Source organism: Onychostruthus taczanowskii, unplaced genomic scaffold (genome assembly GCF_017590055.1).
Source record: "Onychostruthus taczanowskii isolate IOZ18803 unplaced genomic scaffold, ASM1759005v1 scaffold4, whole genome shotgun sequence".
Classification (NCBI taxonomy): Eukaryota; Metazoa; Chordata; class Aves; order Passeriformes; family Passeridae; genus Onychostruthus; species Onychostruthus taczanowskii.
This window is the reverse complement of record NW_024501459.1, coordinates 20,378,753-20,404,187: the sequence shown is the minus strand read 5'-3', so window position 1 is coordinate 20,404,187 and position 25,435 is coordinate 20,378,753. Positions and strand designations below refer to the sequence as shown.

General features: G+C 37.8%; 1 protein-coding gene across 4 annotated transcripts in view; it reads right to left on the bottom strand.

The window, feature by feature from the left end:
• MATN2 (matrilin 2) overlaps positions 1-25,435 on the bottom strand; it is a 68,665-nt gene that overhangs the window by 26,292 nt on the left and 16,938 nt on the right. For all 4 annotated transcript variants that reach the window (XM_041413052.1, XM_041413051.1, XM_041413054.1 and 1 more), the window contains exons 3-7: positions 17,846-18,415; positions 13,704-13,826; positions 10,271-10,393; positions 4,526-4,648; positions 469-591 (exon numbers count right to left, since the gene is read on the bottom strand). In XM_041413052.1, the coding sequence (XP_041268986.1) occupies positions 469-591; positions 4,526-4,648; positions 10,271-10,393; positions 13,704-13,826; positions 17,846-18,415 (1,062 nt within the window). The remainder of the gene's footprint in view (positions 1-468; positions 592-4,525; positions 4,649-10,270; positions 10,394-13,703; positions 13,827-17,845; positions 18,416-25,435) is intronic.

The following is a 25,435-nucleotide window of genomic DNA, read 5'->3' as shown; positions in this document are numbered from 1 at the left end:
GTAAAGCTTCATTTGTGACTCTAAGATGATTTTGATAGCCGTGTTGCCTATTCAATACATTTCCAAGCTGATGAAATGTATCTGTCCTTGGCTAAACCAGCTGGGTAAAACATGATGATTTTTTTTATTGCAAAGCTGTTAGTGTCTTTAAGAAGCCAAGGCCAGAAAGTTTCAAATAAGTAATTAAGTAATTTTGGTTCCTACATTAATCCTCAGGTTTTCATAAAAGTCTTCAAAAATGTCTAATATACAAAGTAATCTACAAAACAGAGAAATGTATACTTTCCCAGCATGATTCATTCAGTTAAATTCAAGTTTATAAAGAAACATTTGTTTATATTATATATAACATTTATAAAGAAACTTTAATTACACAGAAAACTTCCATCCTTTCAGAAGGGAAACAATTCATTGCAGGTTCAAGAAATAAAAGCAGATGAACTTTATTATGTCCAAAGGATTACTCACTTTTGCATGTTTTCTTATCTGGATTAAGTCTAAACCCTTCTTGGCATTGACAAAAATAGGAATCATCTGTATTAACACATTCCTGTTCACAACCATGGTCCTGAAGAGAACAATAGTCTGGTTCTAAACAACAAAAACATTTGTGCCAGTGAGTAATAAAATTTCTCAGAAACAAGCTAGGTAAAAATGAGTTATTTTGTTTTCTTTTGCCTTTTTTTTTTCCCTTAGGCACCGTTTTGGTGTTTTACCATATTGTTTCATACCATGAAAATAAAATGTTTCTTTTTTTCCAAATACTACTTTGTATACTACAAAGAATTATTAGAGAACAGAAATAGTTAATGCAGTAGAGAAGTCAGAATCCTAAAATCCTATTTTGCAGCTAAGCCTTATACATTGCCTCATCAAAATTGCCTCTACTCACTCAGAGCAGAGCATGTTAGACATGATGTGTAATAAACACACAAACATGCTTTTGAATGCCATTCATTAGATCACAGCAGGACAAAGAGGTTATCAGGAGTGTGGGTGTTTTTAACAGCTCTGAGTGCTTGCTTCACAATTCTTCCATTTGAAATGCCCATGGAAGAGAAGATGACCAGTCTAGAGACAGCTACCACTTGTGGATAAAGTAACTTAGAAAGGATAGCAATTGTGCACTAAGCACTGAGATACTTCCCCTATAGAGTTTATCATTATTGATGAAGTCAATGAACCTGACATTCATTTAGATGAAGATCACTTATCACAGATCACTTAGTTTTGTATCAGTGTAGTTAATTTATATTAGTGAAAAATGCTCCTATCCCCTCAGCACTGCTAAAAGTAGATAAACAAGTCACTCTTCAAAAAACATCCAGGCACTTCTGAACACCTCATAATAAAACCTGAAAACTTGGGGGGTTTCAGTATTCCCAGAAGTTAATTCATTATTATTCCCAGAGGTGATTTGCTTTCAGAGGCATGGACAGCTCTTTCTTTGGATTTGTGGCCGGTTAATGGAATTGAGTCTTTATATATGATGAAAGCCCCTTGTGATAATAAACCACTTATATTTTCATAAGAAACAAAGTGGAATGTGACTTCCTAAGAAAACTCGGAAGGACTATGTTATAATTTCTGAACACCACTCTGTATATTAATTAACATTGATAACATTAATTAACATTTCCTTTACCAAAGCTTTTTTTGACAGCATATGCACATACATATATACATAACATGGAGATATCTGTTTACTAAAGTGAAAATTAGAAAATATATTTTTGCTTAAGAGGGCACTGAAGAGACAACCCATAAAGTTGTGTGTGTGCACCAGAGGAATGTACTGTATGCCCTCTGGACCTAAGTAGTGCTGTGGTGCATTTACCTGCTCAAATCCATGCTACTCAAGGAGAGACTTTTCCTGGATAACTGATTCTGAAGATGACCACAAGGGCTGAAAAATATGTATTATCTTTGTTGAAACCTTGAGGCTATTCTCTTTGGGACACTAAAAACACACTTTATAGCGTGTTTATCAACACAGCCCAGGTTAAGGATATTAACAGAGCCTTGCCCAGCTACAAATTATGTGAACCCAGGACTCAAACAGGCCTTTTGTAAAGAACAGTTGAGCACAGCAGCACCCAGTACAAGCAGAAGCTGCCATCTGTCCTCTTGAGGGGAGCAGCAAGAGTAGCAGGAATCTCCTTAAGGGTGGCTTGAATGTCCTCCACCTGCCTCACCGATAAACCAAACTTGCTGCACTCTTCCAGTCATAGAGCACTCTGATGGTGCTGACAAGGTTGGCTTCATGAGCACTGCTGCTTGTGTTTTATTCTAAGAACTTTGGAACAGTTCCCAGAGAAAACATTTGTTAGATATGCATGACCATACTGACAACACTTACATTTCCATGCATTTCTTTGTAGCCATGAGCATAAAGGCTTACTTTCTATTTTTGAAAGGGAAGTCAGGATTGTGAGACAATCACAAGATCTCAGGAGTGGGTGCCTCAGGCCTGCTTGCTGATGCAGAGAACTGGTCTGGCATGTGTGAGTCTTGACTAGCTGGCCATCATCCCTGAGACTCAGTACATAAGCCAAATATGTAGAAATTTATGTTAAATTTTTTAAGTCACAAACATTTTTAATCTAGTGATCTGTAGTTTGTTTGTTGGCATTGTTTATGCAGACTGAAACTCAGTGTGATTCATAACATATGGGAACAAGGGGACACTTTTGCTCTGGAGAGCTCTCATGCTGCCTTGACTTTTGCAGCATTAAGAGCTACACAGTTCTTTCATTCACGCTTTAATTTATCCACAAGGCTCAGAGGACATCAAGTGTAAGGAATAGTGGTTTAGTAAGTCTTATTTGTGCTTATTTATGCCTAATATACTGTCTCAAGCAACAGATAGAGGATAGAGAGAGGTCAAGCCTGAAATACTACTTTCCCAGAATATTCCCTCAGATGTCAACACTCTGTGAATCATCAATTTAAATATGTTAAAATAATGCATACAGTTAGGCCATAAACTAAAAATCAGTCAAGGCATATGAAATGTTTATGCAGTTTTAAGGACTTTCTTTGGTTCAAACTGGAGGAGAAAAACACTGCTCAAAATCCAAATTCTTAAATCAAAGCAAATAACAAAAACTCATGCTTGGGCAGTGGAAAGCACACTAAAATAAGATTTCAAATATGTATGGATGTGGAAGTGTAATTACCCAGTCCTTAGCTGACAGATACTTGACAAATGAGAATGTTAATACAATCAACAAATGATGTTAACCACTACAAATCTTCTGGCCCTTGGGAAGCAGAAATTTCATCTCCCCTGACTCTGACCATCTAAAAATTATGTGTCCAGTCTGGCAAGTCATCAAGACCCCCTGTATGCTCAAGGCAAATACAGGCACTTGCATAAATTTGTGCCAGAACTGGGAGTGTTCACCTTTGAGAAGTGTATGTTTCATTCCCTTGATGGTAAGAACACATGTACAGACTGGATTACATTTTTCCCCCCTAAATGTTAAAGTAGAATAGATATCAACCATAATACACAATAGAAATATAATCTATAGGCTAATCAAATCTCTCACCAGAAGGACTGAAATGCCCCTCACACAGAAATGCAGTGCTATATTGATGCATTTTTTCAGAGATAATGTTTGAACATACTTTTCAATGATATGGGCTAAATTCATCACTGGCAGCAGCAATCATCTGAAACTAATGGAGCTGGCCTGCTTACAGGCACAATAGTAATATTTCTTTATCAAAGTCCTCATTGATGAAGAAAGGTAACCAGGAAGGTACATTAAGGTTTTCCCTTGACATTTCCTGAAAGGGAGTTATGACATTGATCACTGTGGAGGTTTTAGCTTGTTTTCCCAGTTACAGGAGGCCTCGGCATGAATATTTTCTGGTCTGTCAGATCCCCTCCACTTCATGGCCATTCCTAACTCCAGTAATGTTTGATCTTTTTAGCCTGGTAACAAATTTGACAAACAACAAACAAGCAAAGCCATGAAGTTATTATAAGTTGGTGGAAACATGGAAGCCTGGTAGAAGATACTGATACTGACAGAGCTTTGCCACATCATCAGAGAACTCACTCTGGAAAAAAATCCACAGAAAAACAGACTGCAATGTTTCTTCTCATTGGGAAACTATTCATTATTTCAGATCATCTTGCAAAGCAACCTGATTAGAAATTGTCTTGCACAGACTTGTTTGTTTACCCAGCTAGGGAGATTATATTCTAACTGAAAAAAAAATTAATAATCAAAGAGAAATCCAAGGCAAAGTTTCAGCTTTTTGCTGTTGAAAAAGAGCTGGGTTTCATGTTAAAAGCTTCCTGTTCATAGGAGGGAGCTTCACCCTTAGGCACTCCCCTCAACACAACTTGCTTTGTTTTCAAGACCTTTGGTTTCCATTGCACTCCAACCTGATCCACTTCTATACCTGATGCATTAGTCAGCATTCCCAGGACTAGTGGGAAGATTACTGCTGACATCTGGAAGACAGAAGAAGTATAAACTGTTCATAATTAAACTTTATCACAACTTACTTCCACAAGTTCTTTTGTCTGGATTTAAAGTGAACCCTGGGTGGCATCTACAGTAATAGGAGTCCTTGGTGTTAACACATTCATGTTGGCAACCATGGTTATCCAAAGCACAGTAGTCTACAACTGAAAAAGAACAACAAACATGTGTAATTAGGAAAAAAAATTAGAACTATTATGCATGGATATTAGAGACACACAGTAATATAAAAAAAGGAAAAGCTGATGTAATTGTGTTGTGAAAAGCTTGTCTGCAAAAAGTAGTCCACTCACAACAACAGTTGGTAAACCAGATTTTAAATGTGTCCTGAATAATTTCTCAACTTTGAACATTTATCAGCTCTCAGATTGTCAGGAGCCTTCTCAACATGTTTTCTCAGATCTGGAAACCATGCCTCAGTGAGTAACTGTCCAGATGTTCAAACTGTAGGCCAGGACATAGAAAAGTTTGTTTGATTTAGTTCTGTCTTCTGTCTCTCAAGTCCCAGTCCTGGAATTGCTCTACTTTTCCTTAGTTCCCTCCCAGCTGTATTAATTCTCAAGAGCTGTTCCTGTAGCCTGAGTATATAGGAGAATCTTGGCATTATCTTCTACACTGAGGACTCTCACAGTGCATTCATTCCCTCTAATGTGCTCCAGATTTTTTCTGTACAAAGCAGCTACAACTGCAAAGCCTGAGAGCTTCAGGCTAATATTCACCATGGATATTCTGCTTATATAATGCCTTTTGCAAGGAAAAAAAAATGTCACAGGCAGTCCTGTCACCTATTTCATAAGTCTGGTCATTTATTACACAAATCCATATTTAAAAGTTAGACTGCCAAAGGGTAATAAAATAATAGTTCAGAGTTTACTCTGTCAAGCCCATTCAAAGTTGCTAAAGAAATTAAAGGATTTTAAAAATTTCTTTGTAGGTTAAGCTTCATCTTCACAACAAAAGTCTTAGAAAAAATTAAAGATAAGTCACAGAGCTGGTGCTCTGCCTGCAAAGAGCTGCCAGGCCTACATTAGGAAAGTATACGTGGTTCTTTCTGCAGAAGACAGTAATGTGCTTAGCTTCATACCAAGACAGGTTCCTCTTTGCCAACTGAGTAAATTTTTTCACTACTTTATACTGCTGAGTCTCACAAATTTCTTTAAGAGGCAGTAATTTGTTTTAATGCAATCAATTCTTTCTTCAACTGCCCCACCTACATAAATCATGCATACTCAGGTGTGCTACTATATTTAGTCAAGGTCATCTAGTCAGGAAAGCAGATAATCTATTCAGCTACTTTGAAAGACTTTCTTTTAACCCTTCAGAATATTTGCATTGAATCAAGTCAAACTACTTACTGGCTACCATGTGATACCATTTTCTGGGCAGGAAACTTCCTGTTTCCAGACTGAATCGATTCACATTAAAACCTATTTACTGAATACACGTTTCAAGGATATAACGTGTAATTCAATTAGCTTTTCTCTTAAATGAATTCTAACATGCACATTTTCAAGTGTCTAAAAGGCACATTAAGAAATAGGTAGGCCAAAGAATACATGCAATTTAGCATCATGCCTGAGAAATAGCCCATATGGATGTCTTTGTAAAGTTACCTCCCCCTCTGCATTTAAACCTTAACAAAATTAATTTATATTACAATATCTACAACTGCCCAACTAATGATGAACATTGAAACAGTGAAAATAGAATATTCAGTTGGAAGAGACACACAATTACCATTTAGTTCAACTCCTTGACCAGTTCAGAGTTGCCTTTGTCCAAATGCCTCTTACACACGGACAGGCTTGGAGCATCCCCCTCCTGTTTGAAGCCTGTTCCAGTGTTTGAACATCTTGGTAAAGAAATGCTTCTTAATGTCCAGTCTAAACCTCCCCTGGCACAGCTTTGAACTATTCCCACATGCCCCATCTCTGGAAGAAGAGCGTATTTTATGCTAAGTCATGAGATATACATGAGAATGTGAAAACTTGAGATTTCACTGTTCTGAATTTTATCTCATGTCTATATATAATGTCTATTAAAATAAGATTTTTTTTTCTAGATGACTTATTAGTGTCCTTTTTAGTGAGCAAACTATTCATTCAGTTGTCATCTCTTCATATTTGCTCCACCTTGTTTTTCTCAGTTGGTATTAGTAAGTGATGAAAACCATCTTTTACTTCCAGTTAGCAGTTCTGCACTCTGGGTGCTTACATGCCCTCTCTGAACCATGGACTGCATGGGTTACTTTTCTCATAAGAGGTTGTTTTAGCCCTATAATATTTATAGAGGTTATTCAGGTATGGGAGGAGGAAGGAAGTTAAGGAGAAGAAGGTGTAAAGCAAGTAAAGGCATAAGGAGGATGAAAAAGAATGTGAGGGAAGAACAAAACACATTCAGGGAAGACTCATATGAACCTAAGAAGCAGCCAAAAAAACCCAGCAGTGCCAGGACTGCAGAGAGGTGCCAGCAGCCAAAACACTGCCAGAAAAAGGGGATCCAAGCCTAGCAACTGCAGCAAGATGGATACAGTCTAGCACTAGTGCCAGGAAAGAGAGGACAGCATGTCCAGCAACACCAAGGTGGAGAGACTGAGTGTCCAGCAGCATGATGGAGAAAGGGTAGCTCATTACCAGCAAATGTCACCTGACAGGACTTGTCCATGTGAAAAACAGTTCAAAAAAGGCAAAGTGATAGCGCCCTGCCAGCCAGATTTACTGCTGAGCATACAGTTTCAAGTATTGTTTAGCCCACAAATTCATACATAAACTGTGCATTGCCAACTCTTCAGAGTGGTTGGTTGTTCAGTGGTCAGCTTGAATGGATACTTGTGAGTTCTGGCGGTGAGATTTCATATAATTATTGCCATTCAGGTAACTGGCTGGCACATGTCAATAAAGCAATTAAAATCACCACTGATCCTTAAATTAGCCCATCAAAAAAATTTAACAAACATGCCCGTGTAATGAAGTTTTGGCACTTTCTCATTTGCTTTTGCTTGAGTTAAAACTTTAGAAGTCTTAGATATCTTAGATGGAAATCTTTGACTCTTTCCGAGAATATCACAATGTGTATTTCCTACTGAAATTCCCTTTTTATCCTCTGGAAGGGGAGGAGTGACTAACCTTAATGAAGTCACTGCTTTTTGCAAAATTGTTATTATTCTCAGTGATATCTAGTATATGTGTACATCAAGATCTTTCTTTGGATCCTGCTCATTTGATAATAAATACTTCACAGAAAGGAAGGGTTAATTAACTTAGGAGTAATGAAAACTGAGAGTTATCCCTACTGATTCAGTACTACACATAGTCCCCCTTAAAAAATTTTCCATCAAGGATGATCATTCATTGGTGATCACATCTGCAGAAGCTGTACATTCTTAGTAGAAGCAAATTCCTCAAAAAATCTCAAATTGTTCAAACCTGAAAAGTCAAATTCTGGACACCGACAATAGGATTTGCAGACAAATTAGCATCAAATTCATAAATTACCCAGACAATCTTTTCCTGTTCAAGAAATGTAGAGAAACTAAGTTCTGCATAGACCAAATATAATTAATATACATTGAACATTTCTTGAACAACAGTAACAAATTTAAAAGTTAAGTGCCAAGTATGCAACTGAAAAAGAAAAATAAAAACCAGAAATGTTAATAATGTGCCTAAAAATTCCAATTAATACTGCTAATTATTGCAGCGATATGAATAGCATGTATTCAAGTTCTGTTGCTAAAAGGTACAAATGAATAGGAATAAAGTGGAGAAGAAAAACTCCTATAAAAGACAAGACAGTGAACCCATGTATGCTGTATTTTGAAAATAACTGAAGAGAGAATATGAAATCTTTAAATGTCAACAACACTGCTCATAATAAATGTGTATCTCTTAAGCCAAAGAGAGTCAGTGAGGAGGTAGGAAAAAAAATGTCAAAGATGTATCATGCCTCCAAACAGCAATCACCCCAGCCTTTGCAGATAAGTTATTAACAGACAAAAATCCTAAACACCAATGCAAGAAATTTAATAAGCGGCATAGAAATATTTTGAAGTTTTAAATAACAAAAAATAGACTTTGCATTTATTACAAAATACAATATTATACTTGACATACAAAGAATTTCACCAGAATGAAAGCTCTGGCAGCTACTTTCCTGGTAAGAATATCTTGGGCTGTCAAGGAACTTCAACTTAATAGGAAATAGTAACAACAGCTGTTGACACTAAGCATTAATATTTTGGATTAGAACATATGGTAGGAAAGAATCAGGGATGAAAGAAGTTAGCAGAGGTCACAGATTTTCTGTCTCAGGATATAGTCTAATGTATAGCAGAGAAATATATCCTTTATTCGAATACAAGTAAAAGTCAAGAGAGTCAGCTAAGGTTATTAGGTAAATGTTAGATATAGAAATCTGGGCCAGAACATAAAAACTTACCAAAATAACCAGTATTATCTGCATTTCAAAACAATTTGGTTTCAAAAAGCAGGTTCCTAAAATGGTATATGGGTGGCCAAATTATGCTGGAGACAAATTATATTGAGACCTTCAAATACTCCTACACTGAAATCATGAAGCCATAAGTAAAGGAAACATTTCTGAAGAGTAAGCACAGAGTGAATATTCTTCAAAACCTCATGTTATCCCAGGCCTAAAAAACCTCAAAACCTTTTTTGTGTGTCTTGCATGAAGCTACATGAAGGAAGTTCCATAAACTGTCACCTATTTTGCATCTCAAAACAGGCTTATCCTGGAAGCCAATAGCTTTTTGAAGGTAATAAGAGGAAGATATGCTAGAGCTGTCTTAAAATGACAAGAAAGAGTAGGCTATTGGAGAAAAGCATTGTGGCAGCCTGTGGCAGATTTGAGGCCAAGGGTTGACCTCGATTCATTTCCATGGGACTTCAATTTGTGTTTGAAATTAAGCATGCATCTAAGTACTTGCCTGAAGAGAATACCTAACCAATAATGTAATTTTTAATCCAAATTTCACTAGGGCTTTTTGCAGTGGAAACCAGAAGACAGTATTTTCTCAGAATGGAGCACAGAATGAAAAGTTTACAAAAATAGGTACATAGGCTGGTAAAAGAGATTGTAATAGAACTATTTACCACATATAAACAGAGAAGAAGACTGAGATATTTACAGAGTAATAGAGAGGGAAGTATGTTTTGTGCTAAAGAATTATTGTACCATATTTCCACACACTATCTATTGAGCTGTAATTCTTGGGAGTGATATTTATTTCCGCATTGCCCGCAGTGAAAATTAAAGGCACATAGTGGATGGGTTCCTAAAGTGGCAAAACTGTCCTTAAAGTCACCTTTCCAAAAAGGAGTTGAAATTTCTCCTCACATCACCATCAAGTCAAGTGAAAAAACATCAAGAAATTGTCCTCTTTCAAGTTTTTCTGTGCATAACTTCTGTCTGAAGAGGAGCTACTGAGTTTGTCCACCTTTGTTTTTTTAATGGCCGCATATGTCATGCCAGTACATTGCAGGCCACCTACATGGATCTCGAATAAAACATTGGGTGTGTTGTTTCAAAATGGAAAATTACTTTCTGTGTGAAACTGTTTGGAACAATCTTCCCAAGACACCATTCATTATCCGTAAAGGCCTACAAACACATCAATTGCATGTGCTTTCTCATCTACCACTCATAAAGGAGAGCATCATTGCGTACAGCTAAAGTGGATACTCATTTATATTGAATTTTGCTTTGGTCTGTGTCAAGAGGCAAATGTGAATTGCTGAATTCATACTCACCAACACAACTCTTTCCATTTACATCAAGCTCATACCCTTCATAACACTGACAGACGTAGGAGCCAGGTGTGTTCACACAAATCTGCTCACAGGCATGTTTCTCCACAGCACAGAGGTCCTGAGCTACAACACATAATTGCAGGAGTATGAAATTCTTTGACCTTCTACAATGCACAGGTAGACTACAGATCAAAATAAATTTCAGGAAGCTATGAACAGCTCTTTAGAGATGAGCTCATTTTGACACAGATCATGCCCATGTTCTGTCAAACAGTAAAAGACAATAGGATCATTCACTCAAAACTGAGGCACTGATTCCTTCAGCTGATGGCAAAGACTATTAATGGATCAATGGTGCCCAGTAGAGTTCCTTTATGTATGCTTCCCTGAAAAGTTGAAAGGGCACTCTTCAGGGATTTTTTTTTTTAAAAGAAAACTAATTGTCTTTATTTGTGTATTTTTGGTGTTTTATTTTGCATAACCAGATAAATGATAATGAGGTTGGAAAGGGAAAGAAAAGGACAACACAACAATAAAAAATGTGGTGATATTTAATTTCTGAGTTTTAGAATTTTTCATTTTTACGCAAAATACCACAGCGTGTTACCTGTCCCATGCAAAAGATCTCAAAAAAATTACCATGACAAATGAGGTCAGTTCAGCACCTAGCCAAATAAAGCACACTGGGCTTTCTTTTCAACAGACTAAAGCTTTATGAGAACCCCAAGTTTCCCCAGCAAAAGCTCTGAAAGCAGAGTACTTTGTGTCGCTCAAAGACTGTTCAACACATAATGGTCATTTACAGCTACAAAATAGGCTTTTGGAACATGTTTGAGGGAATCAGCCAAGCAAAAACAAATTTTCTTTTATGGCTGTCTGCTTCATATCAAGCGGCATGATGAACAGCATAAACAGTCGCTTAACTCTTTTGTTCCAGTGTAAACACCCACAAATAGATAATTTTCCAGCTTGTTTCAGCTACATTCCTCTTTTGTATTATTTTGTTTATTAATGTAAGATTTGAACATCTCTAGAGAAGAATGGGAGAGATTAGTTAAACAAACAAATACAGTGTAATAAGTAAAGAATACCCATTATCTGACACAAATACTCTTCTCTAGAAAAGTTAGACCACAGTGCAGGAAAGGAGTATATGACCATAACAATTAAAGAAATGTAAGAATATTTTTAGTTTAAAAAAAAACCCATTTCCCAGCATGAAGTGAAGTTGCCAGTTCATTGCTGATTTAAGCCATTTGGTTAAGGGCTTTAAAGAACTGAGTACTGGTAGCATATACTCTCACAGCATTAAAAAGAAACAAGGGAACAGAAGAATAAAAACAGAGTATAACAAAAGAATGAAAAAAAAGTATAATATTAGCTACATAGCATTCATCTTTTCTGCACTGGTTAATTCAGAAAGTATTAAATTATGTATGTAAAGAAACTATTTGTTCATTGAAGAGCTGCCAATACAACCAAACCTTAGATAAATACATCTGGTTTATGTTGATCGTGTATTGTACTTAACATAAACATGATGAAGATTTATTTTACTTAAATGTCAAGTGAGGAATCCACTGTCTCTGTGCACTTGTGGGCAATTAACAGCTAGTGAAGGTGATTAAAATACTCCCAGACTGTGGATTTTTCTTTCACTGTGGTTCTCCTACCTCCAGACTAAGCTGACCCCTTTGCCCAGGCTTGGCTCCCCATCCTCATGAATTCTGTTACATCTCTGTGGGGGTTTTAGACATAATCATTTGACCTCTCTAGACTGATAGTGCATCATCTCTCTTCTTCACCAATGATTTGCACCATCCTAGCACATTTACGGCCAGTTTGATGACTCAGATTTCCACTGCTAATTGCTAAAATTAATTTATAATTTGGCGATGTAAAAAAACCAAAGGCTACAAACATACTGAAGGACAAATTTCCCTTTCATATTGATCAAACTACAATCTGGTATCATCTGATTGATGATCAAAGCATGTCAATCAAAGAAATCACGTGAGAGGTAAGTGGGGAAAATTAATAGATATCATAGCTAAAAAAGAAGGTAAAGCAATGCAGCAAAGGGCTTTGAAAAATGGTAGAGAGGAAGCATATTGAGGGCTACTGCACATGGGTCACCAGCAGAAAAATTACACACAATTCCAAAACTCTTGGAAATTAACCTGTATTTGAAGCAGTGCAGTGCCCAAGTGTTGAACTACTGGCTGAGAAAAACTATGGAAATGTAATAGAGTACAGAGAAGAAGAGACAATAAAGAAAGAATTTTTCATACTTGTAATTATAATTTTATAAAATTTATTCACATACCTTCACTGTTTCATTGGTGCTTAGTATTTGATATAAAACAGCTCTAAGCAAGAGAGACTAAGAATCCACAAATCTCAAGATACATAGTAGTTTTATGGCACTCTCCTGAGATACAGAACATCAAACACAATGATAGGACTTGAGCCTGCAGTCTTCACCTTAGTGCTAAATTATTGATTGTAAGAGGTACATTCTATGCTCTCATGATGACTGTCTCCCACAGTTTCTTGAAAAGACATTTTGCAAAATTTTTCTTCTGGCTACAATAAGTTTAGCAGCTTTAATTTCAATCCATTCACTTTCATGTGAATCTGTACACTGCTGTGTGATAAAAATTGGAATTTTTACCATGCACATTTTCCACAAGTGATTAAAGACAGCATTACATAATTTCTTTAAAATAAGGTGGACACAGAAATAAATTTAGCATATCCCTCTGATGTAAATTGCTGTTAACTACTAGGAAATAAGTTAAAATGGACTAACAAAATAATGATCACAAAAATCAAAATTAAAGGGAAATAAAGTTTGTTATTATAAACTATACAGCCAATTACTCAAAACTGAAAAAAGTCAACACTTTTAAAGAGAGGAATGAGTGTATAAGCAAAACTTCTGAAACCATTCTTTGGAAGGTTGCAAACCCTTCTATTTCCACTAGCAGTTAGAAAGAGCTTTTCAGAATGTCAGGTTATTTCACAGTTTTCTAGTATGGGGTTTATTGCACCATTCTGTACCTTTTAGTACTGTTGCTAGCTGGACAAGTTAATAAAGTATCTAAATTCACTTCATTTGAGATGATGAAGTTATTGATTTGGTTGTTTTTAATTGCTGAACTTCAAATACCAATAAAATTCAAATGTAATTTCATATAGTTACAGTGTACCTCTGCAGAGTTATGTATAAAATTCAGCTGGATGTATTTCAGAGAGATTTGTAAGAACTTCACTTAAAGCAAGAAAAATAATTACAACTTCACCTTTCTAGACACTTTCTGATGATTATCATTAATTATGTACTGACCTCAGCTCTTTACGAGCCCAACAGAAAGGGAAGTGATGTTAAACACTTTTTGGGAGTATGAAAGAGAAAAAAAAGATAACATACTGCTGCAAGTCTTCTGGTCAGCATTCAGAATGTACCCTTGTTTACATCTGCACGAGTAGGAGCCAGGGGTGTTTATGCAGAAGTGATCACAGCGATGCTCAACTATACTGCACATATGAGGCACTGAAACAAAAAAGGAAAACATTATTAGCTGCTGGTCTTAATTACTTGTGGTCACAACTGAAAAAAAACTGAAAAAAAAATGGTGTAGGAAATTTTAGTGAAGTAACTCAGAAATTTCAAATTAAGTATTGCTAGTAAAGACAAAAATGAGAGCTTAAGAAAATAAAAATACACAAGGGAGTATCTGAAAAAACTAATAATTTGGTGGTCCTATGAAGACAATAAAACAAACCTATTATAATCAACTTTAGAAAATTAGTGAAATTTAAGTGTAAGCTGATTTAGAGGACATTCAATTTCTTGCATGAAGAAAATCACCACACAGCACCCAATAATAAAGAAGAATTTTTAAAAAACAACTTAATGAAGAAAATATTTTGCTTACTTAGTTATTAATGTTGAGGAACATGTAAATAATACATGATGACACTGAGGACATGTATCTCCAAGATTCATTATGCAGGAGCTGAGTTGAGCTACCCTCCAGATTATAAGTCTTTCTGAGTCTATCTTTGTTCTGTTTGTATTTTATGTCTCTAATAGCAAGTATTAAAATGCAGCAGATAGACAATGAAAGAGAAAAAGAATGGAGGCCCATTCAGTCAAATTCATTGTTGAACTATTTTTCTCCAGAGCAGTATTTGGGGATTAAGAAATCTCAATATTTTCTTTCCAGTGCAGCATTGCTTGTATGTAATCTCTATAATATATAGATGAATTACTTCTCAGAGAATTTTGTGTGGAAAATTACCTATTTTTCTCAACAGCAATTAGGGATTGATGTGTTCCTTAACGCGGTAGGTCGACAAAGCTCAAAATTTATGGAATAGATATTGACAGTAATCTTCTAGAAGCCACAACAGAAGCCTGCAAAGTACCTTAACCTGGTAGGTGTGGTACTTGTGGAAAAAACTCACATGTGATTTTAACATATATACTATGTATCTGTTCTTTGGCATGGTTACTAGAGTTACGTATTTATTGCTAGCACACATACCACCACAATTCCCTGATCTCTTAATCAGCTTCTTGGATCTCACAAATTTCTCCCATAATAAATCTTCTCAAGTACTTTTATTTATGTGAACACAGACCTACTTTGACTTCTTGTCTTGTCATCTTTGTGTCATTCTGAAAATGAAAGCATTCAATGACAGGAGTCCAATAACTCACGTTCCTTCTGAGAGTACATTGTTGCTGTCTGTTACCAATCTTCCATCCATCACACAAGTACAGTGTACATATTTTGAAATGTTTCTGTTGCTCCCATTTCAAAACAGTGATACTCTGGTCATTAGTCTGATTTCAGTGGTGGAGTCTGCTCTCTGAATGATTTCTGCAACCTCATCTGTTGCAAGAGGTTTTTTGGTGATCACAGGAAGGGACTGAAGTAGTAGAAAGGGTGATCTCATAGTAAAGGAATCTGAACATGAGCCTTGTGAATTAGATCTTATCTCTGTATCACAGGGTCCTTATTTGATTTTGGGTAAGACAATAATATCAGTATCTTCAAGGAAACATTAATCCTTCATACTGTAACTGTTCAGATAGAGACACCTGAATCTGGATTTGCAAGAATGCAAGTGATGGCTGTAGAGCTGTGAATGACATGTTGTATTAGTCCAAAAATGTTACATGCCTGAAAATCACACCAGGGATTGCACTGAGTCAAATATTTAAAGTTAGTGGGTGGTTTCAACAAACTTAACCCTGTTTCTGTGCCTCCATTCCTGCAATGTAAAATAGGGATGACACTGCTATTTACTTTACAGGAATATAATAAAGACTTTATTTGCCCCTGACTGCTCCATCCCAAGTTCTGTCTTTCTCACACTTCATCTGATCTCCATCTCCTTTCCTGGATTCTGTTCCCATTTCCACTGACATTCTTCTGAGTTTTCAACTCTTGTCTTATTCTTCATGCCTCTGATCCCTCAGGATACTCTTTGCTTCTATTTTACCTTGGCAACTAGTAATAAAAAGGGGTCCTGGCTTCAACTGGTGTTTCTGACAACCCCAAACCTTTAACAGTTAGGGGCAGGAACTGTAGGGAACCTCTGACTTTAACAGAATAGAGCACATCCTGTTTACAGGGATTCTTCTGAGAATACAGGTCCTGGGTACTTAGTAGTCTCCCCCATCCAGTAGTAATAGTGGTTAATTTGGCTTGTATTCCCCACAGAGCTTCACCATTTGGCCATGGTTTTCTCTTGTCATCACAGGAACCATGAAGACACATTTCCACAGACATAAGGGTGATTCAGACACAAGGACAGCTCAGGGGCCAAGGTCTTTTCCCACAGCATGAAGCACAGCAGACAGCATTCCAGAAGACTGGACCAGAAGGGTGCCTTCAATTGCTTTAGCAAAGAAACAAGGTGTCCAGATGTTCCACTCAGCTACAATGATACTGCCTCTGGGTCCACACCTGGGAGGACTTAAACTAACCACATTTCCTGGAGGAATGTAGGTGCTCTAGGAAGCAGAGGCTATGATTACTCTCTTGAAATTCATCAAGCTGAATGCTGCTTCACAATCAAGAGCAAATAAAGTGTTATGGATCCTATCTCCAATTTAGTACCTTATGTTGAAATCCGTATGAATCTAACAGCTTAAATTCTCTGTTGAACCTGGGTCTGTAAACATGTCTTAGGATCTCACTTTGAACTCTCAGCCCAGCAAATCCTGTGGAGGCATTCCCTGGAAGCAGGAGGCAACTGCTACCCTTGTCACCTCCATAGTCCTCCATCAGCAGTGGGCGGTGGGGGGGGATGGCTTTACTGAGGAACACATAATTTTGAATAAAAGTGAGCTAAAAAACTTCAATGAATTTGTTGGACACTGCCCAGTCAGAAAAAAGTCCCAACCAAGTAAATGGTATTTGTACTGGATTTGTTTCTAAAACACAATCTAAAAAATCAGCATTTGCTGTTCATTCCATTTAAACTCTCAATCCATGATTAGTTTACTCTTTCTTGGTTTTTAAATATATTCTACTATGCCAGCTAATAATACAGCAAGGAAGAAATGGGAAAAAAAATCTATTATCTGATGAATGTCTGCGCTGGTGTTTTGTGCTGAGACAGTTCAGCTGCTCTTTGAAACAATTTTGGAAAAGATCAAGAAAGGAAAATTTTCCAGACTATCCTTACAATAAGCTGCAGTTCTTTTCTGGCAAAAGCAGCCCTAGACATGAGTGACCATTTAATCTTACCATGCATTCTTTTTCTGAATTCTAGTGAAAATACATCAGCTTAATGCCAAATTTGTATGAAATACTTTCCTATTTATCTCAGGAATAAATAAAAAAGTCTACTAAGCACACAGATTAAAATAAAATTAATTACAAATGCCATAATATTTGCAAAAGGTAATTCCTTATCAGGGAATTACAGATGGAAGTGATATCTCTGCTGTAAGTTAATGCCTATTAGAATATTTACCTTATTGTATGAATGAATAATGTCACTGTAACGGCTTTTCCTAACTTCCTGTATTAAAAATAGAATACAAAACCTGCTAAGTCTGTGTTTCACTTCAGTCACAAGGCATATACAGAAATGATTCTTTGCATATAATTAGTATGTAACCTTTGAAAGAGAAATCCAGGGATTCTCAAGACTATTTAAATAACTGAAAGACTGTTCAGCAGTTTAAAGTTTCACTACTAAGGGAGATCACACTTAAAAAGAAGAGATGAAAAGACTTATCTAATATTCAAATAGCAGAGATCATAAATTTATTGCTATTATGCAATAAACAGGAAAATCATGATACGTGTGTTTGCCTAACTGCTTATGACCACAAGCACTTAAATCACATTTTATGGCACTTAACAGCAGCATGAGTTTTCCCCACATGTGTGACTGCTATTCTGGATGTTGTTTGGCTAATCTCCCTTCAATACATCAGTTCTAACAGATAAGGTTTCATGTAAAAAAAAAAAAGTTTAATTATAATGCATATTTTTTCTGTTTCACTTTCATCTATATATTCAAATCTATAGATAAAAATCTTACCACAAAGTTTAGTCTGGAAGGCAGAGGTCAGTGTTTCAATCTGACTGAAATTAGCAACGAGAAACACGTGTTCTTCATGTGGTTCACTCCCAATGGACTTCAGAGTGTTCATATCCACTCTTCCCACTCCAATAGCAAAAATTAGGATTCCTGAGTTACGTGCTTTAGCAGCAATCTCTGCCACAGGATCTTGAGGTCTCCCATCTGTCACTATCATGATAATTCGGGGCACATTCTGCCTCAGAGGTCGAGCCCCCTCTGTCTCTGAAAATGCAATGTTCACTGCATACTGCAGAGCCAGTCCAGTCATGGTGCCAGTGGCCAGGTGCATCATCCTCTTCACGGCTCTTTCGATGTCCTGCTTCCGCCTGAAGGTCTTCAGTGAAAACTCCTGCTTGACAGTGCTGCCGTACTGAATCAGACCCACGTGCGTGGCATCAGGGCTGATGTCCAGAAACTGCAAGATGGTCAAAATGAACTCCTTCACTTTTTCAAAGTCATAATGACTCACACTGCGAGAGCTGTCAATGATGAAAACAAGGTCCAGACGTTTGTTGTTGCAAGAGTTTTCTACAAGGAAAATGAAAAAAAAAAGAAACAACTTTACAATTTCAAAAGGCAAACAGGTTCAGGTTTACTGTCTAAACAAACATTCTGACAAGTGCTGTGAAAATTCAGGAAAAATAGGACATACCACAATTAAGACTACTTGGGGCAATATAAATTTGTTCTCCAGTAAATAACAAAGACTGCCTGATACTTGATCATTATATGGGGGTTTTTTTGTATGTGTGTGTGAGGTTAAGCGCCCAGAATGCGTAATGGCAGCGGAATGGTGAGATAGAATCACACAGAGATTGGGTTGGAAAGGACATTAAAGATTATGTAGTTCAAGTCCCCTGCCATAAGCAGGGACACCTTCCACTAGACCAGGTTTCTCAAAGCCCCATCCAACCTGGCCTTAAACACTGCCAGGGATGGGACATTCACAACTTCTCTGGGCAACCTGTTTGAGTAAAGAACTTCTTCCCTATATCTAATCTAAACCTGGCCTCTTTTAGTTTATTAGTTCATTCCTTCCTGTCCTACCACTACATGCCCCTGTCAAATGTCACTCTTCAGGTACTTGTGCGTTACCCTGTTGTGTCATTGTTGAGATTTTGACCTCATTTCCCATGCAAGGGTGGAAATCCTCTCTGAATGACAGTTAACTATTTAAGTGGGCTGCACTGTGATGCTTTGTGTGGCAGGGCCTGAGAATTTAGAAATCTAATACTGTGACAAGGATATAATACTGTGACAAGATATAAGTGTTTCATTAAAAACAGAGACAACAACACAAAGAAATACATGTCAAAAGCATCTGTTAATTGCACTGACTGGTAAGAGATGTGAAGGGACTGATTTTTCAAGGAAGTTGGCGCTAAGCAGCACTTTGCATGTACAAAGTACTGTTCTCAATGATGTCAATTGCAGCTGGGAATGCTCAGCAGTTCTACAAATCAAATGTCATGATTTCAAACATCTAATTAATACCCATCTGGGGAAAGTTTCATGTATTGGACTAGCTCAGCATCACAGAGAAATTATATGGTTGCATCAGAGAGAAAATCCTGTTGTCTGCAGTGGCACTCTACTCAGCCAAAAAAACACTCATACTGAACACTCCCTGAAATCTGTGTTAGCTATCAGAAGCCTTTTTTCCCCAAGAGTCACTGAAACAGAAATATTACAGACAGAGTATGTCTATATCTGACTATGGCACAGATGGGCAAGCCAATCTATTAGGGATAGCAGCAGAAGTGAAGGCTGGCTGTCTTCTAGGCACGCTAAGAGCTTTCTGGGACTGTGGGTATATCCTCTGGTTTCTGCTCAGCATACCTCTCTGAAAGAATATAAGAAATATGAGACACATGCATGAGTTGCATGATGAGAATAGATAGAGACTGACCCTTCAAAGGAAGCCAGCACATGACAGGCTTGAGGTAAGCCTGTGAGTTGAGCTATCAGACTTGCCACAGAAGAAGACAGCATATGGAAAACTATTAAAAGGACGTTGATGGGATACTGATGAAAAGAAATCAACAGAGGTTTAATGTGTATACTAAAGACTCCTCCAAATTAGGAAATCCCTGTGTCACAAAAGCATTGCAGTTCAGGGAATAACTGCAGGTTGCATTTTCTTCTCCTTAAATTATTCCACATACATCTACTTTTGACCTCTGTCAAAGACAGAAGATAGGGTCAGATATACCTATGGCTTCAGTCATTGTGTCTGCTCCTCTTCTTAAATTCCTGTAGCTATGAATAAACCTGTGAAGTAGTTAGTTGTGTTTGTATACTTGGCTTGAAAGATTAAAGATGGAAAGAATGCTCATCAGACTGCAGTGGCATCCTCATTTTACTAAGATGATACACCCCTAATCAGTAGCCCCCTGTATTGCCAAATGCAATTCAATTCCCAGCGCACTGTCGTCCATCTTGTACAGTGAATGAGGCAAAGGTTTGGTGGAAAAGTAGTGTCTGACTGTACAATCAAAGGTCATGCCACACTGCACTAGTACAAGTGGGCCAATCAAAGACTCAATTGGAAAAACGTCTCTCTGTAGACTGTCCTTGAAACAAATTTGCTTGTGACTGCTGACGAACACTCACCAGGCACTTCTGCCAAGGCAGGGGGTGAGAAAGATGCTTGTTTTCACTCGTTAACTCAGAAGCCTCTTTCATAGATTACCAAGAACATTTTTTGGCATAGAATAAAATGCTCTTTAATGACAATAAAAATGACTGCCTGGATTTATTCATGTGCAGTGTACAGTACAGCTTTATTCATAAGCGTAGGAATATGCTTGGGTTGCTTATTCTTTCAAAATCAGAGCAGGTTGAATATAAGCCAAGCTGAGCAGAAACAAAATTCCAGTTCTAATGGGATACAGATATCCTCACATAACTATTTTCCACCTTGTTATCTTAATTAACTTATATATAAAAAATTACAAATTATCTTTACTAATATAACATGAATGATTCCAGCAACGCAAAGATAATGCCTTAGCATTTCTTATTATGATTTCTTAGCCTTATGATTTGTGGGAGCAGACCAAGAGGAAAGAAGGATAATTACAGAAAAAAAGGTTAAGAATATGTGTGTGCATATGAGGGGAAGGACAGATAAGAGGGAAGGGTAAAATGGATGCTATTTTATTTCCCTTAAAACATTTCAGCACTGATTCACTAAAGATAAATCATGCTTGACCAGCTCAACTATGTTGAGCTAGACCAGTTTCTATGATGAAACCTCTGCCTGGATGGATGAGAGGAGAGCAGTGGATATTGTCTACCTTGTTCAGCAAGGCTTTCAATGCTGTCTCTTACAAAATCCTCTCAGGCAAACTCAGGACGTGTGGACTGTGTGAGTGGACAGAGAGGTGGTTTGAGAACTGGCTGAACAGCAGATCCCTGGGGGTTGCACAGGGTCTAGTTAGAGGCCTGTCACTATGGTGGTGGTGTCCCCCAAGGATCAGTACTGGTCCCAGTATTGTTTAACTTTTTACCAATAACTTGGGTGAAGGGGCAGAGGCTTCCTCAGCAAGTTCCCTGACAACACAAAGCTGGGAGGAGTAGCCGATACCCCAGAGTGCTGTGCAGCCCTTGAGAATGACCTCGGCAGGCTGCAGAGATGGGCAGAGAGGAACCATCTGAAAATCAACAGAGGTGAATGCAGGATCCTGCACCTGCGGAGGAACAACCTGCACCAGTACAGGACGGGGGTGACCTGCTGGAAACAGCTCTGCAGAGAAGGACCTGGGTGTCCTGGAGGACACTGAAATGTCCATGAACTGGCACTGCGTTCTTGTGGCCAATAAGGCCAGAGGTATCCTGGGGTGCACTAGAAAGAGCATTGCCAGCAGGTCCAGGGAGGTGATCTTGCCCTCTGCTCAGCCCAAGTGAGGTCACATCTGGAGTGCTGTGTCCAGTTCTGGGCTCCTCAGGACAAGACAAACATGGAGCTGCTGGAGTGGGTCCAGAGGAGGGCTGCAAAGATCATGAGGGGACTGCAGCATCTCTGTTATAAGGAAAGGCTGAGGGAGCTGGGCCTGTACAGCCTTGAGAAGAGACAACACAGAAGCGACCTCATCAATGTCTAACAGTCTCTGAAGGGAGGCTGTCAAGAGGATGGACCAGGCTCTTCACGGTGGTGCCAAGCAATAGTGCAAGAGGCAATGGGCAGAAATTGATGCACAAGAAGTTCCACCTGACCATAAGGAAAAACTTCTTTATTTGTGTGGGTGCACTGGAACAGGCTGCCCAGAGAGGTGGTGGAGTCTCCCTCACTGGAGATATTCAAGAAGCATCCGGACCCAATCCTGTGCCATGTGCTCTGGGATGGCCCTGCTTGAGCAGGGAGGCTGGACCAGATGACCCTCTGTGCTCCCTTCCAACCTTGTCCACTCTGTGATTCTGTGAAAACAAATCAGAACTACAGCCATGGTGCTGAATCCTTTTAACTGGAATATAAAGATTTAGATCCCAGTCTGAAGAGACTCATTCATCTGTTCTGAAGTCTGGAATGAATCTTGGTGGGAAAAAGCCTGGAGAGCTTTGGTGGACAGAAACACACCACATTGTGCTGAATTACTTTGGAAAAATCTATTAAGCTGAATGAAACACAGTGTTTTTCAAAACTACTTTGACCAGTAAAGTTCTATCTATAGAAATACCAAACATTTCCAAATTAAGATGTATTTAAAATCTATGTCTTTTGATTTGGTATGATTTGTTTTTTAAAACTCTGTAATTATTAAAGTTGATTTAACTTGGGCTCAGTGAAAAATAATATGTAACTTTTCTACAGATAAAAAATCCAGCTTGGTGGTATTTTGAGGAGTGGCAATCAGCAGTAATGACTGACAGATCTAAACACTCATCCCCTCAGATAAATTTCCAGTGATAGCTTTTTAGCAGTTACATGCTCCTCTGTTTGTCCTATAAACTATAATCTCTTCCTCTGACCAGCTGTCCTTTGGCAAACATCTTCATAACCAAAAGTAATTCCCTTTCACTCTTATGAAAATTGATGTACTCACTGAAAAGAGCTACTCATCCATAAACCTACTTCTAAGTCAGCAGAGGTCTTTCACTACCAACACAAAAGTTAAAAACCCCTCAGTGTGGGTTGTGTTTTCCAAAGAGGAAGCCAGAAGAGGGAAGACAAAGACAGAAGGAAAGATCAAGTCAGTGTAAATATGTTGTCCTTCTCTACTCAATATCCACTAAATGACAGCTACAGTGATGCCACCTTTGGAAAACTAACAATGCAACGAAATTTCAGTTCTACTAGGAAAAATCCAGCTAGGATCCAATTACTGAGAGATACAGAAAAAACCCTAAAATATTGAGCATCTTAATTTCCTCTAAAGCTGATAATTTAGTTAAATCATTTTATCTGATGACTGCAGGTTTCCTTTTATTCCTTTCTCAAGGCAAATAATGCTCAGCCTGTTTTGGCTTTGACAAAGCTCACAGTGCTTTGATTTTGCTCACCCATCCAGGGTCTGTGTCTGAGAGCATGTTTCTATCCTCTCATTTTTCACTAATGTTACATTCCCTTAATACAATAAAAGTAGCACTAGGGAGCTTTCTTGGGCATTTGAATTGACTTCTCTAGACTGTTAAATCATTAGAATAGTTCCTGATACTGTTGTCTGAGGACAGTTCACATTTTCTCAAGCAGTCCTCAGACATGATATAGGAAGCAGCATGAGCCAGGGATCATCCTCTGTGGACAGAACTGGTCTGTGAGCTCAGGGTATCCCCCAGCACAGAAGCAGACCACGTTGTACCACTGGTGTCAGTGCCAGAGAGCAGTCCAAGGTACCAGCTAAGCTCAGAGGCCAGCTGGCTCCATCCACAGTGTTAAACTCACCATCCTGCTCAAACACAGTGGCTGCATGCAAGAGGTCTCCTGGGAATAATCCCTGTAGGGATTGTTCTCTGTACCTTCTGAACCACACATGGTGATTGCTAGTCACTGTGGGCCAGAGACAGCTCCAGCCATTTAACAGCAACAATAATGGTGGAGGTCCAGTGCCCAAGAATGTGTCCAGCACTGTTTCATTTCCTCAAACATTTCCATATGGGCATATTCAAACTGAATACATTCAAAGACTAGTGTTTTAGATGGTCATTTTTCAAAAGTTTTGCAAGTTGGTTGTCTTGAAAAAACTGCTTGTTTAAAAATGAGTTAGTTATTTTCTGGTACTGTCCCACATCTTTATGACTCCTTAGTAATTTTCTTTTCTTTTTCTTAATTTAGATATTACTTATTTGGTTTTATCCTAATAGATGAAAATGGACAAATGTTAAAGAAGGCTATTGTTGTATGCAAAGCAAAAGGAGAGCAGCTCAGTTTGGTAAACACTACAACAAAGTTCACACATTGAAAAAGTAATTTATAACAAGTAAATATTAGCTCCATTAAGATGTTATAGAGTATGACAATTCAAACAAAAAGAGTTAAGAAAAAATGAGATCATAGAATAATTATTGCCTGAGCAGTCTTTAATGGTAATTTTAATGTTTTGCGTTTCTGAGCTTACCTCCAGTAATGCATATGCAATAATTACGTGCCCTGTGACACTGACAGCAATAACACCAGCTGTATTTTTAGATTTTATCCTTGACTAACAGAACAAGCCTTTACTCAAAAGTAAATAAAAGGAGGAGAAAACTCTTCTCCTTGTTAGTATATTTTACAACTTCTTCCTAAATGTCTCTTCTTTCTTTACCATCTTATTATTTAATTTTCCCTCATGCCTGTCTTCTTTTTACAACTTCTTTCCTTGTAAATCTCTCCGTAACTTCTACAAAATTTGTTAAAAGATGTATGAATTTCCTGGGTGTCAAATATTTTTTTATTGAAGTCCATAATTCTGGTTTTCCCTGGCTAAATATCCAGCTAGAAACATTGTGTTTGACATGTTCTCACACAATTTCAAAAGATTTCCTAGGTCATCAAGAATGTTTAATCTTCTTGTCATAAAATTATACAAGTAAATAATAGCCAAATTTCCAATTCATTCATAAACATACCGAGTGCAAAATGCTTTGGGAAACACATTTTGTGATTGTGATTGTTGCAAAGAATAAATGAAGAAGAGGACTTATTCCAAGCACTTCTGTCCCTAGTGAGACATTTTGAGTAAGTTAGCTTCCACTCCTTTTAGGTTTTTTTCATTTTCTTTCAAAGATGGACAAAGTATGGTATGGCACATTTCAGATATAATCATATCTAGTTCCTAAAGTAAACATTAGAAACTGCTCAATACCCCTTTCCTAGCCCACATACATGCTACACTTGGTTCTGCAGGTGATGCCACCGCTTCCCAGCTCTGGGACAGGCCATGGATCCAAGACCTGCCCCTGTACTTTCTGGCCCTATCCTCACTGTGAATCTTTCCCCAAAGACACAGGCCTATGGCCCTAACCCAAACATTCATTATGAGTTTGGCAGTTCACCCATTTTTCCTTACAAATTTCTTCATCTGGGAACAATCTCTAAATGGAACACAGCCTCCAGACATTTCTTTA